At 42.6% G+C, this 19,190-nt stretch overlaps 2 protein-coding genes across 3 annotated transcripts; both read left to right on the top strand.

Annotated features, from left to right (window-relative positions):
• Window positions 1–8,602: 8,602 nt before the first annotated feature.
• LOC136485668 (T-complex protein 1 subunit beta-like) lies at window positions 8,603–12,946 on the top strand. The gene is made up of 10 exons (XM_066482519.1): window positions 8,603–8,828; window positions 9,201–9,266; window positions 9,399–9,510; window positions 9,835–9,963; window positions 10,400–10,471; window positions 10,739–10,854; window positions 11,000–11,076; window positions 11,563–12,048; window positions 12,146–12,461; window positions 12,548–12,946. Exons 1-10 carry the CDS (start codon window positions 8,814–8,816, stop codon window positions 12,692–12,694), a joined length of 1,536 nt encoding a protein of 511 aa, XP_066338616.1. The 5' UTR covers window positions 8,603–8,813; the 3' UTR covers window positions 12,695–12,946.
• Window positions 12,947–14,674: 1,728 nt separating this feature from the next.
• On the top strand, window positions 14,675–16,655 carry LOC136485651 (uncharacterized). Of its 2 annotated transcripts, none has more exons than XM_066482507.1 (3): window positions 14,675–14,926; window positions 15,920–16,172; window positions 16,344–16,655. In XM_066482507.1, exons 2-3 carry the CDS (start codon window positions 16,025–16,027, stop codon window positions 16,496–16,498), a joined length of 303 nt encoding a protein of 100 aa, XP_066338604.1. In that variant the 5' UTR covers window positions 14,675–14,926; window positions 15,920–16,024; the 3' UTR covers window positions 16,499–16,655. The 2 variants fall into 2 exon arrangements, with proteins under 2 accessions (XP_066338604.1, XP_066338598.1); XM_066482501.1 differs by having other exon boundaries at window positions 14,815–14,926; window positions 15,932–16,172.
• Window positions 16,656–19,190: the final 2,535 nt, after the last annotated feature.

Here is a 19,190-nt window from a genome sequence, read left to right as displayed (position 1 = left end):
ATCAAAATTATTAGAAGACCCCTGCCAATCAACAACAGGGTCAAGCACAGAACAAGAACCACAATTAGAATGCTCAGAAGGGCAAAGATGAAAGGAAGACAGGATGGGTGTTCTATATTCAAGCTGGAGAAATTTCAGAAGGGGAGCCAGTGATGATGGGTATGTTTCCTGTCACCGATTACCCTGCTGTTATGCTTTTTGATTCTGGTGCATCTCATTCATTCATCAATAGAACCTTTGTCGTAAAGCATGCAATTCCAATTAGGGAAACAAAGGAAAGTTTCTTTATATAGTCGCCCGAGGGACGTCTGTGTACTAAGGAAATGGTATACCAGGTACCAATAAACCTGGGTGGGCATATTTTTCCCACTACCATGATTATTCTCAAGGATCAAGATATAGATGTGATCTTGTGAATGAATTGGATGTATCAGCATAAGGCTGTTATAGATGCTTTGCATAGGAACATTAAGGGTGAATTTGCCTGATAGTAGTTCTCAGCTTCTTATGCAACTTCCAACCTTAAGGAGATCAGTGGAAAGAGTTTGTGTAACTTTTGTCAAGGAGATTAGAGATATCCCGGTAGTTTGTGAATTCCCTGATATTTTTCCTAAGGATTTACCCGGTCTACCACCAGATAGGGATGTTCATTTTAACATAGAGTTAAAGCCTAGAATAGCTCTGATCTCTTGGAGAGCTTATAGGATGCCTCCCAAGGAATTAGCCGAGTTGAAGACTCAGTTGTAAGAGTTGATTGAGAAAGGATTTATTCAACCTAGTTCATCACCTTGGGGATGCCCTACAATTTTTGTGAAAAAGAAAGATGAGACCCTAAGGTTATGTGTTGACTATCGTTCGTTGAATGAAGTGACTATTAAGAATAAGTATCCCATACCTCGGATAGACTTGCTTTTTGATCAACTTGGCCAGAGCCAAAGTTTTCTCCAAGATTGATTTAAGATCAGGCTATCACCAAATCAAGATTAAGTCTGAAGATATTCCCAAAACTGGCATTTACCATGAGATATGGATTATATAAATACTTGGTAATGTCTTTTGGTTTGACAAATGCCCTAGCTCATTTCATATATTTGATGAATTCAGTGTTCATGCCTAAGCTAGACAAGTTTGTAGTGGTGTTTATTGATGACATCCTAGTTTATTCCAAGAACAAGAAGGAACACGTGAAACATCTCAAATTGTCCTGACCCGCTTAAGAGAATATCAACTATATGTCAAATTCAGTAAGTGTGACTTCTGGCTTAAGGAAGTACAGTTTCTTGGACATGTCTTATTAGCTAAGGAGTTGCTATTGATCCAAGCAAAGTTAAGGATATGCTTGATTGGAAACCACTAACCACTGTTCATCAGGTTCGGAGTTTTCTAGGAATGGTGGGGTATTACCGTCATTTTATTCCTAGATTTCTCTAGAGTATCCAAGTCCATCATAGGGTTGTTGAAGAACCAAGCCAAGTTTGTCTGATCATCTGAATGTGAAGAAGCTTTCTAGACTTTGAAGAGATTGTTAACCACTGCACCTAGTATTAGCCCAACCTGATATCGAGAAGTCATTTGATGTTTATTGTGATGCTTCGGGTATTGGCATTGGATGTGTATTGATGCAAGAAGGCCGAGTCATTGCCTATGCTTCCAGACAACTCAAGCAACATGAAGAGCACTATCCCACTCATGATCTAGAGTTAGCAGCAGTTGTCTATGCTCTGAAGATTTGGCGGTATTATCTGCTTGGTAATACGTGCCATATTTACACAGATCACAAGAGTTTAAAGTATATCTTTACTCAATCGGATTTGAACATGCGATAGAGAAGGTGGTTAGAATTGATTAAGGATTATGACTTGGAAGTACATTACCATCCTGATAAAGCAAATGTAGTTGCAGATGCCCTCAGTCGAAAGAGTCATTGCAATTGTCTGACAGTAAGAACAATGGGTTTGACTTTATGCCAAGAAATGGAAAAGTTGAGTATAGGGGTAATTCAACAAGGTGGTTTGGCCAATATAACTATTGAAGCCACTATTTGAGATCAGATTATTGCTGCATAGAAAGAAAATAAGGGTATAGCCTATATCAAAGAAAGAATCAAGGATGGAAAGCGGAATGCTTCAAAGTAGATGATGAAGGTGTGTTATGGTTCAAGAATCGCTTAGTGGTACCAAAGGTTCCTGAGTTGCGATAATCAATTCTTGAAGAGGCACATGCTACTAGGTTATCAATTCATCCAGGAAGTAATAAGATGTACCATGACTTGAAACAAAGGTTTTGGTGGAGCAAAATGAAGATAGAAATTGCTCGATATAGAGCCAAGTGTGATACTTGTCAAAAGGTGAAAGCTATACATTTAAGGTCTGCTGGAGAATTACAGCCATTATCTCTTCTAGCTTGTAAGTGGGAGGATATTAGTATGGACTTTATTGTTGGTCTACCCAAGACATCAAATGGTTTTGATTCAATATGGGTCATTATAGATCGACTAACTAAGTCAGCACATTTTCTTCCAATCAAGAGTATATATCCTACTATCCAGTATGCCAAGATGTATCTAGCAAGAATCATGAGTCTACATGGAGTACCAAGGACCATAGTGTCAGATCGGGGTACATAGTTTGTCTCTAGCTTTTGGAAACACTTGCATACTTCGTTAGGTACCAAACTACTGTATAGTACAGCTTATCATCCATAAACCGATGGTCAGACTAAAAGGGTCAATCAAGTACTTGAAGATATGTTAAGGTGTTGTGTCCTTAACTATTCCAAGAAGTGGGACGAATGTCTGCCTTTGGCTGAGTTCTCATACAATAATAGTTATCAAGAGAGCATTAGAATGGCTCCATTTGAAGCACTCTATGGTCGTAGATGCAGAACATCACTGAGTTGGTCTGAGCCCTGGAGAGAGAAGATTCTTTGGAGTTGACCTTGTGAAAGAATCAGAAGACAAGGTTAGGCAAATACAAAGTAATTTGAAGATAGCTCAGTCCCAACAAAAGAGTTATGCAGATAAACGACGTAGACCATTGGTGTTTAACAAGGGAGATTTTGTATATCTGAAGGTATCACCAATGAAGGAGTTACCCGTTTTGGTGTTAAAGGCAAGTTGGCACCTCGATATATTGGGCCATTTTAAATTTTTTAGAGGTATGGAAAAGTGGCATATCGCTTGAAGCTACCCGAACATCTTTCAGCTATGCATGATGTATTCTATGTTTCTCAATTAAAGAAGTGTCTCCGAGTGCCTGAGTAGAATGTTGAGGTTGAAGGAGTGGAACTTGAACCTAATTTGACCTATTCCGAATATCCTATCCGAGTTCTGGTTCAGAAAGATCAGTGTCACACAAAGAAGGACAATCAAGTTTTACAAGATATAATGGAATCAACATTTCAAAGAAGAAGCTACTTGGGAATCCAAAGATTACTTGCTAGAAAAATTTCCAGAGTTTCTTGCGTCAATATAGAGTAATGTTAGTTGAGCTCTATTGTTATAAATTGTGTTTTGTAAAGGAAGCTCAGCTGTTTTATGGACAAGTATTGGATGTTTTTGGACTGACACATTTCCTTTTCTATTACTTACCCTATGGCTTTGAATCTCGGGACGAGATTTCTTTTGGGGGGAAGGATTGTAACACCTCGGGTGTTTAAATACTAAAACCTACCATGTCATCATATGCATTGCAAAGCATTTGGCATTTAGTGAAAATTTTGATATGCATATACTAAAACAAGTTTAATTTTATGTGGTATGTGTTGAATTGTATTGTTTGAATCAAGTTCAAAATTTGGTTTGGATTTGAATTTTCAAGAAAACCCTGATTTTCAGCATTTAAATCCTACCCTGAAAACTCATTTCAAAATCTAAGCATATTTTGGGGTTGAGTCTAAAAGTAAAAGTGTAGAGCTTGGCAAGTTATACAAAGTTTATTTTTAGAGTTTTCAAAGTTGTTATGAAAAATTTGAAGTAATTTGAAAAGGCGAAATTCGTTAAAGGTCCCCTATTTGAATTCAAAAATTCATTTCAAAATGTAGACCGAATTAGGGGATGGTTATAAAAGCAAAGTTGTAGAACTTTGAATTTTGAGCAACTTTTATTTTTGGAGATTTTTGAGTTGTTAGACAAATTTGGGAGTAATTTGGATTTTAAAACGAATGGCAATTCTGTAATTGTAGTGAACAGTGTCACAACCACCGCCCCACCGCCGGTGACCTTCTGCTCGGTTCTAGACACGCCTATGGCCGCCCTTGGCTTCACGCTGGTGCGGAGAAGGCCACTGCGTGTTGTCTCCTTGCTCTCTTGGCCGCTCTATAAAGATCAGACGTCGTCGCTATTTTCATTTCGTTGCTCTGTTTTTTCTCGTCGCCTTGCTCAACTCCGGCGAGCTCGAGCCATCGCTGTAGTGCCTCCCCCATCGCAGCAAAGCGCTCAATAGCTTCGCTTACTCCTTATGCGCCTAGCCATCCAACTGTGGTCGTCTGATTTCACCGGGAATCGTCGCTAGCGACCTTTCTTCCTCGCGGCCGACTAACCTCACCATCGCAAGTGCATCTCCGTGGCCAGCGCTCTCCGGTGAGCCGTTGCCCTTGCTTTAGTGTACCTACAGCTCTGTCTCGATACTGTGGTGCTTATTACCTTGTTGCTTGCTCATTTTGTCCATCACAGTCGCCTGAGCGCCACCGTCGTCGTCGCTTGCTCCGCCATGGCCGCTGTGAACGTCGACCCACATCACCGTTGCTTCTCCGGTCTCGCTCTTTGCTCCGACGTGTTCGTGGTGAGCTGTTGAACCTTCCCGTGCCTTTTGTTTGATCTCTACCGGCCTTGTTTCGTCGGCATAGTGCAGCCACTTGGCCGTGCCCGCCATGGTCGGCGTTGAGGTGGTATAGAGTCGTAATCAGTGCAAGTAGAGGCATCAGTAGGTGCGCCTAGTCCTTGTGAACGTTTTGATACCTTGACCGTCACCGTTGGACTCACCGTCGGCGAGTTACCGTCGGTTAGCGCGTCGTCGCCGTGGTCAAACGCGGAAGGTTAGGGATGACAGGTGGGACCCGATGTCAGTGACTCAGTGTTCAAAATGAATTTTCTATTTTTTAGATTTAAATGAATAGTGATATAATTTGTTATTTTTGTGTAGATTTATTTAGAGCTCCAAAAATTATGAAAATTTTTGTGTGACCTCTCTGTGATGTATATTATTTAAGAAAAATATGAAATATTGATTTCCAACACTTTTTGAATGTGATAAAAATTGCTCAATTAATTAATAAATGGGATTCCATGATTTTTCTAGGCTTAATTAATTATCCAAAAATTATAAAAGTTGTTTTGCCACTTAGTTATCATATGATGAACATTTACAAAAATTTTGAGGTCAATTAGAATAAGTTGATTTATTTCATAATTTTGAATTGAATAATTAATTCATAAAAGCAAATAGTAACCTTTAATGATTTAGGTTTTGTTTGAAATTTTGGATTGAGTGATGACCTTGGGTCAATATTTGATAATGATCCTTGGCAATTGATGTATATGTTACGAAAAAGATTTAGTTCCTTTGACTTGCAATTATACCGCGAAGGAAAGTTGTATTTAAATTGTTAATTTTACATCCATCATCACGCATCATGTTTCGTATTCCGCATCATATTAAACATGGCATTGTTACTACGTGTAGTGAACGAAGGTGAACACGTGGTAGTTAATCAAGTTGCGGAGGAGGTTAATCCGTCTGTTGAGGTCGGATCGAATACTTGTGGAACGTCGTAGGAACCTAACTTTTCCGTCAACAAAGGCAAGCCCCGGATGCATTTAATCTTACCTTATGTTTTACAAATTTTATCACTTTTGCTTTTCTTTACTGCATTAAGTGATTAGGAGTCAAGTGGAAACCTAATTGGTGCATTACCAACCTTATTTTTCCATATCTACCTTGATTACCTGTTTTATTCGTAAATGTCTAGATATGCTTAGTCATGCTTAGTCGGATGATTACCTGTCATCTGAGAATTTAAAATGGATCTTTCATTACTTATGTTATCATGAGATATGAGCATGGAAGTAATAAATCTAGACCGGGCAGATTCGGTGTGTGAGAGCCACAAGACATGGAGGTCTTGTGAGCGGCTTCTTTCCGCCTGTGTCGATTAAGGTCTGTCCGTTGTTGAATTGCATGAGAAGAGACTTTGTAGTACTAACCATATACTCCGATAAGCCTTAACTTGGCTATTCTATTACGAGAATATCTACTCGCGCACTAGGAGTGGAGAGATGACGGGAATAGCGTGTACCCACGTGGTAATGGGCCGGATTGGTGAAGTACTATATTCTCGGGTAGCGCGGACCCATTCTTGTTTTAGAAGATCCGAGGGTAGGTTGATATATGTAAGTCGGGGACCTATATATGTCGTGTGGTCTGGAATCCCCAGCTGGGTTTAATCGGTTCGAATCATCATTGCTCCTCGGTTATAGAGACTTAACTCACTATTTATCATCATAGTTAATAACTAAAACTTGAGCTGGACTTGAGAAAGAGTTTGATACGAAGTTCATGATCTCATTATGGATCATGGCAGATTCATATATGGTTCTTATGAAGTTTAAATGTTGAAATACTAAAATTTTGTAAAGAGCTTTTACGCAAAAGAACTTTGAGTATTGCTAAAGCCATACCTTGAATCCCTGAGCCTGCATTCCTGAGTCTTCTTAGTTTTATTTCGGTTAAGTCTTGTTGAGTAATTTTGTACTCAGGGTTCATTGACCCTTGTTGCAGGTGAGCCTCATGAGCAGGTCTGTTTTGGGCCTTGCTGCATGACTGTTGTTCCTGTCGATGACGATAAGTGAATATATGATCATTGGACAGGATGCTTATTTTGCGTATTATGTTTATGTTAATTATGCCACTCCACTACTACTATGGTTTGTAATAATTATCGAACTTAGTTTGTAAGGTTTGAAACAATTGGTTTGTAAATTAAGTTATCGTAAGACTTCCGCTATTTTACTCTAATGTATATATATTTGAATAAATATTGTAATACTATAATGACTCTATAATGTGATCCTGCTCGGAAATCGTGGATGATTTGGGGTTCCCCGAGGACACCCGACAGACTTCTTAAGTTACCAGGAACATATGCATAGTTGTCAAAGGTCGTTGGACAGTGACAAGTGTATGTGGGTCCTATAATTTAGGAGGTTCTGCCACACCTCGGTATTATGGTTGACTGAGCGTCCTGCCTTACTTGCTCCACCTGTTTCCTAGGTCCTCATCGAGCGGGCTTCCCCGATCGGTTGGTCCCAGTCGGCTCCGACTGCGCCAGTTGGAGAAGAGCTATAAAGAGAGATTCGGTGCATCCTCGGTCGGAGTTGGAAGTGGCGTTTGGCTAGGCTTTCCGGTCGGAGAGATGGGCCGGAGTCGGAAGCGAGCGCCGTTTCTCTTTGGCCAGGCCTTCTGGTCGGAGAGGCGGGCCGAAGTTGGAAGTGAGCGTTGTCCTTTCCTTGGCCAGGCCTTTCGGTCGGAGAGGTGGGCTGGGGTCGGAAACGAGCGTCGTTCCTCCTTGGCCAGGCCTTCCGATCGGAGAGGCAGGCCAGGGTCGGAAACGAGCATCGTTCCTCCTTGGCCAGGCCTTTCGGTCGGAGAGGCAGGCCGGAGTCGGAAGCGAGCATCGTTCCTCCTTGGCCAGGCCTTCCGCTCGGAGATGTGGCTTCCTCTTTATGGCCCGTCATTAGGTTTTTGGGTCCGGCCTAGGAGTTGCGCGTCGTTCGCAACGTCGTTTGCTGGGCCGAGCCTTTGCTGGAAAGCAGGTGCATGAAGGACCCTGAGTTTATGAACTCGACACATAGCCAAGTCTTCAATGAGCAAACATGTACACAACGCTGCATATATTGATTCAGATTAGCTCTTTTCTTCCGGTCTTCAATGAAATCATGTTGATAATTTGACCATGCTTCATTGATTGATTGTAATATGTTTTTTCTTTCTCCTCGATTATGAGTTGACTCGAGGTAGCAAATGAGCTGAATCGGACATTTAACTTCTTAGGATAAAAACACAGAATGATAGATGTGTCCGTATTATTACTAAGCTTGAACTGTTTTGTTGTTCCTATCGATTTACAAGAAAAAGGTGGCTAATAAACCAATATATTTTTAGTTACCTCAGCGATGAAGATAAACTGTCTTACACGGTCAGCTTTGCTATGGTCAAAGAGAATATTTTAGAGAAATAGATGAAAATGATGTGGCTGACGATAAAAAAAATCTTGTAGATGTATATAAGAAAAACTTAGGGTGGAATATATAGCAAATTAATAAAAAAATATCTCGATCCTAACCTTCGTCCACTTAAAGATGGTAGCAGGGCGGGTCTAAACCCGAAACCCGTGGGGTTCAGACCCGACAGGGGACGGGTCCAGATTTTATCCCGCGGGTTTGGGTACCCGAAACGGGGTGAGGTGGAGGCGGGTTTTAACTCTTCTTCGCGGGTGCCCGTTGGGACCCGAAATGTAAGCCATCCAGTGAAAAAAAGTCCCCCAGGCGCGGCCCATTGACCTGTAACTATATGTAACAAAAGCCCACCAAACGCGGCCCACTGACTCTTCTTCTCCTCCCTCTTCCCCTCCCGTGCCGCAGCCGAACGCCCGCCGCCGCTCACTTCCGCACCCCGCTCCCGCACAGGCGCCTCCGTCAGCCGGTCCACCGCCGTCCCTGCGGCCCTCCGCCCTCTCTGTCTGCGACGACTGGGTGGACTACCGCCGCCGCCGCCCTACCCCAGGTGGTGAGGCCTTTGCCTACCTCTTCGCCGGCGATGAGCGCCCACCAGGTATTCCCACCCCCTTTTCTCTTTCCTGTCTGCTGTGCGAAACCGAGTTTTCGATTTTTTTTAAAAAAAATGAGTTCTCAAACTGTAACCTACTATTTGGCTATTTGATGCCTACTAACTTCTAACTTTTTGCAAAAATTATTGGTTGTATATGTGTACACCATGTTCCTTTACTAGATCCGCCCCTGATTTGATGCCTACTAACTTTTTGCAAAAATTATTGGGTGTACATGTGTACACCCATGTCCCTTTACTAGATGTCTAGATCCGCCCCTGGGTTGGGGGAGGGTCCACAACGAATGACACTTTGATCTGTGTACCTTCTGATTCTTGTGAACGGAGGCAGTATTTGCTAACGCCATGTCCTTGCAGGCATCGTGTATTGGGGCCATGGCAATAGCGGATTTGATTGAGACCACATTGGGACCAAAAGGAATGGTATGCTTTTGAAACATATTGTTTATGTCTTACAGAGAAACCCTTCACTTTACATGAATGATACCAGTTTTTCACTCTTTATAGTTTTTCTTGTTGAAAAATTGCAAGTGCCATTTTTTTTTGCTTATGTAGGACAAGATCCTGCAATCAACTGGCAGAGGGCGTAATGTTACTGTTACAAATGATGGGGCTACCATTCTGAAGTCGCTTCACATTGACAATCCTGCTGCAAAGGTCCTTGTTGGTATCCTTTGTCAATTTGATTACTGCTTGACGATAGTGTTGGTAAGGTGGTAATAGGAACACCCCCCCCCCCCCCCCCCCCCCCCACCTAAATTAATTACGTGGCATGCCATTTTAGCAAGTTTTGGGTCCACCCAATGACCCAAACAAGTAGAACTTGCAACCTTGTTGGGGTTGAGGTTTTATAATTTCTCTTGATCTTTCATGGTATTGATCTTAAACTTCATATTGTACTTGTGACCTCATTGGGCCCCTCTTTTGTACAATTAATTTTTTTCCTAATTCCTAATGAAAGAAAGGCCAGTTACTCCTTAATGATTGTTAGACATCTCGAAAGTTCAAGATGATGAAGTTGGCGATGGGACAACTTCTGTCGCTGTTCTAGCTGGAGAACTTTTGAAGGAGGCTGAGAAGTTAATTAACATGAAAATTCATCCGATGACTATTATTGCAGGTATTACTTGCTGAATGCGTTCTGGTTAATAGTATGCTTTTCCATCCTTAACATTGGAAAGCTTGGTAATTATTGTAGCAGGTCATGTTACTTGGTTTTGCTTGCATCAATACCATAGTAACAAATCAAATAGATCAGGCATACAATACAAGGTCTAAGGATGGATGCTGCTGTTAAACCATGCGGCTTCCTTCTTTTTTACAATTCATCTTTTCAGATTAATCTACCAATTTTTTTAGTAATAATAATGTATAGGCAGTGCACTGGTGTTCTGATTCTAATCTGTCTTGGGTAGCCTGTTTTATACCGAGCTAACTAGTATGCATTCTGGAGCACTACTAGTATGCATTCTAGAGCACTGCTGCAAAACTGCAACCATTGTTCTTTATGACAGGATTTAATGTCTCCAATGGTTAATTCATTTGGTAAATTTTAGGGTACAGAATGGCTCTCGAGTGTGCCAGAGATACTTTGCTACAAAAGACCATGGACAACAAAGAAAATACAGGTGAATTATTTTCCCAATCTCATGGTTAGAAAGCATAATTTTTCAGTATTCATAAGACACCGGCTTATTTGAGCCATTGTTTTCCTTAACAATATATATGTATTTTGCATAGCACGTAGGATTTGACATCATTGAGAATTTGTTATGTTAGTAAATTCAATCTCATATAAATTCAAATTCACTTCCTCTTGCATCTCATGGATTCTCTCAGGAATATGCCATCATGCTCATCAATCTCATGACAATATCCTTTTCCTTCTTCTGCAGATAAGTTCAGAACTGATCTCATGAATATTGCTATGACTACTCTTAGTTCAAAAATACTTTCCCAAGACAAGGAATACTTTGCTGAACTTGCGGTTGATGCTGTCTTGAGGCTTAAGGTATACAAATAGTTTAATGAAAGTTGGTTATCATTTACGTTAAACTCTGATATCTTTATCTGAAAAAGTATGGTTCATACTTCATAGCTACTCAGCATGTTGTTATACTTATAGTATTGACTGGTTTCTATCTGAATGGTGGCAGGGTAGCACCAACTTGGAATCTATTCAAATTCTGAAGAAACCTGGAGGATCTCTTAAGGATTCCTTTTTGGATGAAGGGTATGTATTTATGGAAAAATTGTCAATTGATTCTTTTGACCACACAGCACTGGGCTGCATGCAAATTCTCTCACCTTGCACCAAGTTCTCCTTTCTTTCTGTCAATTAATCAGTCCAACCTAAGAGCCCAATTCAATTATTTTCTGTTTTTTTATCAATAATCTAACCAGTTAGCATTAGCGCTACATTTTCTAAATGTGCTCATTTACCAGCCAAATAAAGTAGGAATATCGATTTGACATTTTGGCTACTTAACTAGTCCTTAATCAAACATGTGCCATTTTTTCTATCAACTGCATGTTCTTTCATTAATTATATTTTAGGAAAGTGTTTCATGACTTGTGTTAATCTCATCATTGATAGTCTTTAATCTAATAGTTTCTAATCAGGTAGTAGTTTCAAAGTAGTTCTTGCAGGCATCTATGTAATGGTTCCCAACAGAAAATGATCCTAATATCTTTTTTATTTGCTTGTTTCTATATATAGGTTCATTCTTGACAAGAAAATTGGCATTGGGCAGCCAAAGCGCATTGAGAATGCCAATATTTTGGTTGCAAACACTGCTATGGACACAGATAAAGTTAAGATATATGGAGCACGGGTCCGGGTGGATTCAATGTCTAAGGTTGCAGATATTGAAGCTGCTGAGAAGCACAAAATGAGAGAGAAAGTCCTAAAGATCATAGCTCATGGAATCAACTGTTTCGTCAACAGACAGTTAATCTATAACTTCCCTGAGGAACTCTTTGCTGACGCTGGCATACTTGCAATTGAGCATGCTGACTTTGAGGGAATTGAACGGCTAGCTCTTGTTACTGGTGGTGAGATCGCATCAACTTTTGATAACCCAGAGTCTGTTAAGCTTGGTCACTGCAAGGTCATTGAAGAGATTATGATTGGGGAGGACAGGCTAATTCATTTCTCTGGGGTTGCAATGGGGCAGGCTTGCACCATTGTCCTAAGGGGGGCTAGGTATGTCTTGTTTTTAACTACTTATCATGTAGGGCTACTTTGTTCCATTTATGCATTTCAACTTTCCATAAATTGATTTGCTTTTTCATCCCTGCAGTGAGCATGTACTTGATGAGGCTGAGAGGTCCTTGCATGATGCCTTGTGTGTGCTGTCCCAGACAGTAAATGATACCCGTGTGTTGTTTGGAGGCGGATGGCCTGAGATGGTGATGGCCAAAGAAGTAGATGAACTTGCAAGGAAGACCCCTGGGAAGAAATCTCATGCTATTGATGCTTTCTCGCGTGCTCTGCAAGCCATCCCAACAATCATAGCTGATAATGCTGGTTTGGATAGTGCTGAGTTGATCTCTCAGCTCCGAGCTGTGCACCACAAAGAGAACTGCACTGCTGGAATTGATGTCATCACAGGCACCGTAAGTTCACAAAGACGAGAGTTTTCCATTCATAACAAATTATCTATTACAGAATCTGATACTAGTCAAATTGTGTGGTCCCGCAGGTTGGGGACATGCAAAAGCTGGGGATTCAAGAGTCGTTCAAGGTGAAGCAGGCCATCCTTCTGTCTGCGACAGAGGCCGCGGAGATGATCCTCAGGGTCGATGAGATCATAACCTGTGCCCCGCGCAGAAGAGAGGATAGGATGTGATTAGACACGCTGTTTCTCGATGTAGTGGGGATGCTTGTTACCTTAGTTTTCAGGGTTCGGGGCGTTCAAGTTGGTCAGATTTCGAGTGTTTTTGGCCCCTAAGAAACTGGGACTGTTATTTGGTTGAAACAATCAACCTTAGGCTTGTGTTCTAGGTTCTCATGCTGTACCATTTGGTGGCCAAATACGTTGTACAATATGCTTGTGCCATCTGCCTCTACATGTTTTTCTATTCCTTTTTTGACGTAAGAATGAGCTTGTCTTTATTTCTGGGACGTGGTTGCTACTTCTGGAGTTCTGGTGTTGGTTCTGAGCGTCAGGCCAGGGTGCCAATTGACCTTCAAACTTCAATGGTCACGTGTAGTGTTACCAGAAGACACTCTTCATATACGTATACACAGAATATGCATTCTGTTGCCGAAGGCCGTGGCATGACATGGCTATAATCCTCTGTTGAAGAAGTGGCGTGTAGATGTCTTACAAGGTTTAAAGGAGTCTTCTTTAGTAGTACTTTAAATTCCTTTAATTGCTACAAAATAGATGTCATACACTCATACTAAAAGGTATTTGCAATACGAATCTATATTAATAATAACTGAGACACTACTCGTGCATAACTCTCATTATCCCTGAATAAATCAACTTAGTTGGCCTAAATCAAACTTTATTAAGTTTAACTAATTTTAAATAAAAGAGAACTAACATCTTTGACCTCAAAGTACAGTACGAAAATATATTTCATGTTCTATCTAACTATACTTGTTTTATGTCACAAATATTAGTTTTTTCTACAAAATTTAGTTAAATTTTTAAAAGTTTATCTTAAGATAACTTCCTAAGTTGATTTATTTAGGGAATGATTGAGTATTTATATATCTCTTACAAAAATAAACTCCACTATCTTTCAATCTTTACATGTAAGCTATCTATGTGTTATACTCTACTAAGGTCTTGTTTAGTTCTGGGGTGTAAAATTTTGGGGTGTCACATCAGGTGTTATATGGGGTGTCGCATGAAGTGTTCCGATACTAATAAAAAACAAATTACAGAATCCGTCAGTAAACCGCGAGACGAATTTATTAAGCTTAATTAATCTGTCATTAGCACATGTGTTACTGTAGCACTTTATTGTCAAATTATTGACTAATTAGGCTTAAAAGATTCGTCTCGTAAATTTATCGTAATCTGTGCAATTAGTTATTTTTAGTCTATATTTAATACTCCATACACATGTCCAATCATTCGATGTGACATGGTGTAAATTTTTTGGGTGGAAACTAAACAAGGGCTAAGTGTCACATCCTTCTTCTAATGAGTGCTACAACATCTTCTACACTAAGCCCTTCTTTAGTCCCCACTTTAAAACTTTACACCCTGTCACATCGAAGTTTTGGAGATATGCATGGAGTATTAAATATAGACTACAAAATAACTAATTGCACAGTTTGCGACTAATTTGCGAGACGAATCTTTTAAGCTTAATTAGCCCATAATTTGACAATAAAAGTGCTACAGTAACACATGTGCTAATGATGGATTAATTAGACTTAATAAATTTGTCTCGCGGTTTACTGACGGATTCTGTAATTTGTTTTTTTATTAGTATCCGAACACCCCTATATAATATCCGATGTGACGTCCCAAAACTTTACACGCTGAATCTAAACAAGGCCTAAATACAATACTGTTTCCAGTTTATCAGTATACAAGACATCCATGTTATACTATTTGTTTGGCCGTCATATTCTCCAATTATTTTATGTAATGTTCTATAAGTGTTTTATATAATTTTTTAATTATCTTACCCAGTTTGCAACACATCTCATACATGTAGTGATACAACCATTTTGTTTTAAAAAGTCAAACAGCAACGCGCCGAATAATCTTCTAGTAATATATAATACTGTAAACCACTTCATATTAATCTTCTGGTAATATATAATACTGTAAACCACTTCATATAACTGGTCATTTCTGGCGTCGCCGTTGGTGGCCGATCTTCCATTCAGATGCCGCCGCCGCACACCACAGGCACAAGCGAAAACTGCGCTACTCAGGCTGCATGTGGTTGATGGAGGAGCCACCACCAACCTGCACTGCACGCGGGCGGCGAGAGAGTCATCGGGTCCGCGTCTCCAGCCTGTCCGGTGGTCTTTCAGGCGACGATCACAGAGCCGCGGAGGTGAAGCGAAGTGCGGCGGGGGCGCGGCCAGTTACCGGATCATTCAACAGGTAGAGCTTCTGTTCACCTGTTGCTCCATCTAAAGTATAAGCCCGTCTGCCCGTGCATAGATTGTTCTTTGCAATCACAGTTCGCTGTTTGGATTATAATCCATGCTAATTTTGCTGCTAAGACTGCCGCACTAATCTTGCCCATAAGGCGTCTGAAACAATGCCTGAATGAGCACCACTGAACATTGGGGTTCCTTTTGCACACTAGGTGCTCAAACAAAATGCCGAGGCAGCAAGAACCCGTGTATAGAAGCCAAAATGGCAGCATAGGGGGTTAACATGCAACATCCACATTCAAAGAGTTTGAAACAGTTCGAACTGAAAGGTGCAAAGAAAATGGGAATTCCCTTGATGGGCACTCAAAATTGCTAGTTTTGTAACTATCCAGATTGGGATGCTCAAAATTGCTAGTCCAGTCTGTCAATTTGTGGTTTTAGTTGCAATATATTCAGCGTTTGGATCAGCATGACATTTACATACTGTTTTTTTTATGCATTTTGCACACCAGCCTGAGTATTTTAATGCATAGTGTCTCGATGTTACTCACTGATACCTATTGTAATTGGGAGGTAGCATATTGCTCACAAATTTGTTTTCTGCTTCGAGAACTGGTACAATCAGTGCTTGTCAATTGCTATTCATATTTTCTCAATCAAGCATCACCACTGGAGATTGAAAGCTGTCAACTTTAGACTTGCCAACCTGATCCAGTCTCCTTAATAAAATCTGTAGAACAAATGATTGATAGAACTTTCGCTGTCTTTGAAAGCCAAGCTTTCCTCAATTCCTCTCTTTTCTTTCCCTTGGAATGCAATGGGTTCGGATGTTATTTTGTGGACTTGTTTTTGCAAATCAATTGATTGCTTTTAGAATTTTCTCTTGGTGTATAGCAAAATATGTTCAGTAAATGACACAATACATGAGTTAGTGTATTGTGATCGTTTTATGATCCTTTTAGACTTCTGTTGTTAAAGACAAATTCTGTTCCTTTAGTACTTTTCTCAGGGAAGAAAGTGTAGAAAGGTGCTCCAGAGTCAGAACAATTGTCAAATCCAGCAGAGAAGCTGGATCTGTGCACCAAAGAAGCTCAGGATAGGGATGGCACTCCGGAATGCATTGGGATGGTCAGAAGGGGAGGTGATGCAGCCCGAGTCAAAGCCTTGTTCGCGGTTGATGAGTCAGATTGCTGGCATCTTCTCCACTGGTGGCGCCCTTGTTTTCTGGGTGCTGTGCCGCCTTCATTACGGTCATGACTCCGATCCATCTAATCACCTGCTTTTAAGTAATTTTGTTCTGCCATTCAATGCATCGTAGCAGCCGATAAAGCTTGTTTGTTGCCTCCTCACTTCCTCGGTGTGCTTCGAGAGAATCAGAGGTTAAATCTTTGTGCTGCCTGACCCGTGCGTATATTGTACAGGTCCGAAAATAACAGTTCCAAGGAGCCTCAGGTGGGCGTCATGCGGAGCGATCTCAATGAGCTTAACATCAGCCCTGCTTGTGCGGTCCTTCAGCCCGGAGTGCGAACCTCAGAATATAGCTGCTTACGACAAACCTGAACGCAAGACTGAATAGCATCAACAAGGTTCAGGCCACTGCTACTCTCCCTATCAAATTATGTGGTTTGTTTGATTCAATCGAGGATATACTTGTATTTCCCTTTGTATGATACGTATTTTATGCATCATATCGCCATGTTGAGTGAAGAACTACTTGCCTTTATGTTTTGCTACTATATGCAGACCAGCACGGGTTTGTGTGTGAGGTGTGTAGAATCAATGTTGATACCTGTTGCGAAACTGCAAACCGATACTACTTCACCTTTGTGGCTTTGTCTTAAGTCAAATCCTTTCTCTTTGACTAAGTTTTCTGTAAAAAATATATTAACATCAAATATGCTCAAATAAATGTGATATATGGAGAATTTAATAACGGAAATGCTATGGTGAGGATGTCTGCTCGCCCAGACGCTCCCGTTCACGGGCCGCAACATCGGCCCAATAGTTGTAGCTCCCCTCCGTTCGCCCCTAATCGTAGCCTACTGTTTTCATTCTTCATAAAAAAATCACCTCCCTTTGCCGCGCCGCCTTGGCGTTCTCCACGGCGGTCGGGGACCCGACGGCCAGCATCTCCACCGTGCCCGAGCGCGGTCGTCTGCCTTCCTCTCTCTCCATCGCGCCTCCTGGCTGCCTGCCTTCCTCCCTCTCCACTGTGTCTCCGGCTCGCCGCGGCCTTCTCCAGCTTGTCGGACGCCTTCTCCACCAGAGCAGCGACAACTCGCGCCAGCATGAGATCGGAGCGCCACCATCCAGCGCCGCGCCGCCATCCACCTCGCCCGTCGCGGAAGGGGAGACATGGGAGGCCTACGCCTGCGCCTAGGGAGGCTTGTGCATGCAACTGCGTCTGCGCCCCCATCCACCTCGCGGCGTCGGCAGGAAGGGGAGGCTTGTGCAACCGTAGTTCCCCACCAGGTAGGCCATGGTTGCCATTGACGCTGTGTTTCAAATGTTTCAGGGCGTTTTTCAGACATATTGCAAGCCTATGTTTCAAATGTTTCAGTTATTTCAGATGTATGTTTCAAGTGTTTAGTACGAATATTGCAAAAGTAGATCGGGATGTTGCATATGTTGCAATGGTTGTATATGTATGTTGCAAGTGTTTGTTCTCAATGTTTCATATATTTTTTTATAATATGTTGCAAGTGTGTTTATCTAGATGTTGTATTTGTTTCACACATATGTTCCAAGTCTTTAATCTGGATGTTACATATTATTTGCAATGGTTTAAGTGTTTTTCAGGTGTTTTTGCAAGTGTTTAAGAGGCATGTTTCAAGCGTTTCATCTATCTTCTTTTTGTACGTTGCAAGTGTTGCATCTGAATGTTTCAAAAGTACATCAAGGTGTTGCACATGGGGATACGCGTGGAAAGAGGGAGGGGGAGCGAGCGGTCCCTCGCGTGCGGTCTGGCGGGGCCGCGGGCGACGTCCGCGATGGTGCGGGCCTGCTGCTGAGGCCGCTCGCTCGTAAGTCTGACGCTGGTAGGGGCGCTCACTCGCTTGCTGCACGGGTACCGTCCAATGCTAGCGCCCCCGGATCGAACGTCCGGGTGCTAGCAAGTCCGAGTTAATAAAGCTAATTCGATGTTCTAGACCGTATATTTTTTTATAAATCTGATCAAAGTTAGATAAACTTTAATATACGATGAATTGAAGTAATGTGAAACAAAATGAGTAGATTGTTCTCATCTTGACTTCATATTATAGATGTACATGCAGCCCGCAGCCCGTTGGCACGGACACGGAGCCCGCAATTTTAGCCCGACACGAGCACGGCACGACACGGTGTTTTATGGGCCTGGGCCGGTCCGACCCGACACATAGGGCCATGCCTGGGCCGCTACTCAGGCACGCTGGGCGGCCCGGCCCGGCCCAACATTTACAAGGAGGCACGATGTCGGCTCGGTGGCCACCAAGGCCTGTTAAGAGCCCACTCGCCTCTCCCAACCAACCCTAACTTCATTTCATCGTCCCCCTGCCCCCCGAGGCTGCCGCACTCCCTCTTGGCTCTATCGCTCGTGGTCGCGACTCGCGAGTCCGCGGAGTCACGCGACTCCTCGGTCCTCGTTGAGTGCTCGCGGCGTCCACCGCCCCCCCCCCCGCACCACCGTCCAAGCGTCCACCAGCAACATCCTCCACGCCACCCGCACCATCGGCCGCCTCCTCCACGTCCCACGCACAGCTACATCACACCGCACGCGGCTGCTTTCCAGCGAGGCGACGTCGAGCACACTGGCGTCGAGCAGCTCCTCCAGGCCTCCTCCAGATCCAGATCCAGCTCGAGGGCGTCGGATCCAGCTCCAGGACGTCGACCTCCTCCGAATTCAGCTCGAACAACTCCTCCAGCCTCCTCCATATCCCGTCCTCTCCGTCCCTCTCGGTCTCTCTCTCTCTCATCTGTCTCGGGCTGTGGGCCGACCTAACCCATGCTATGAGCCGTGCTTTCGAGGCTGGCCCGGCCTGACAAACGGCCCATAGTGCCTTGCCTAAGCCGAAGGCCAGGCACGTGGCCCGGAGAGGCACGGCCCGAGAGGCACAACGTGCCGTGCCGGCCCGACCCCTTGAGGGCCGTGCTTGGCCCGGGCCCATGCCGGGCTGGGTTGGGCAGGCCCGTTGGCCATCTATACGTCACATGTGTTTATAGAATTAGCGTTATGTGGAGGCACTTTTGGCTTGACAATATTTGCTTGAAAAAAGAAGAAGGAAATACGC

The sequence above is a fragment of the Miscanthus floridulus genome, chromosome 1 (assembly GCF_019320115.1).
Source record: "Miscanthus floridulus cultivar M001 chromosome 1, ASM1932011v1, whole genome shotgun sequence".
NCBI lineage: Eukaryota > Viridiplantae > Streptophyta > Magnoliopsida > Poales > Poaceae > Miscanthus > Miscanthus floridulus.
The sequence above is the reverse complement of the archived record's forward strand: the minus strand, read 5'-3'. Positions and strand labels throughout refer to the sequence as shown.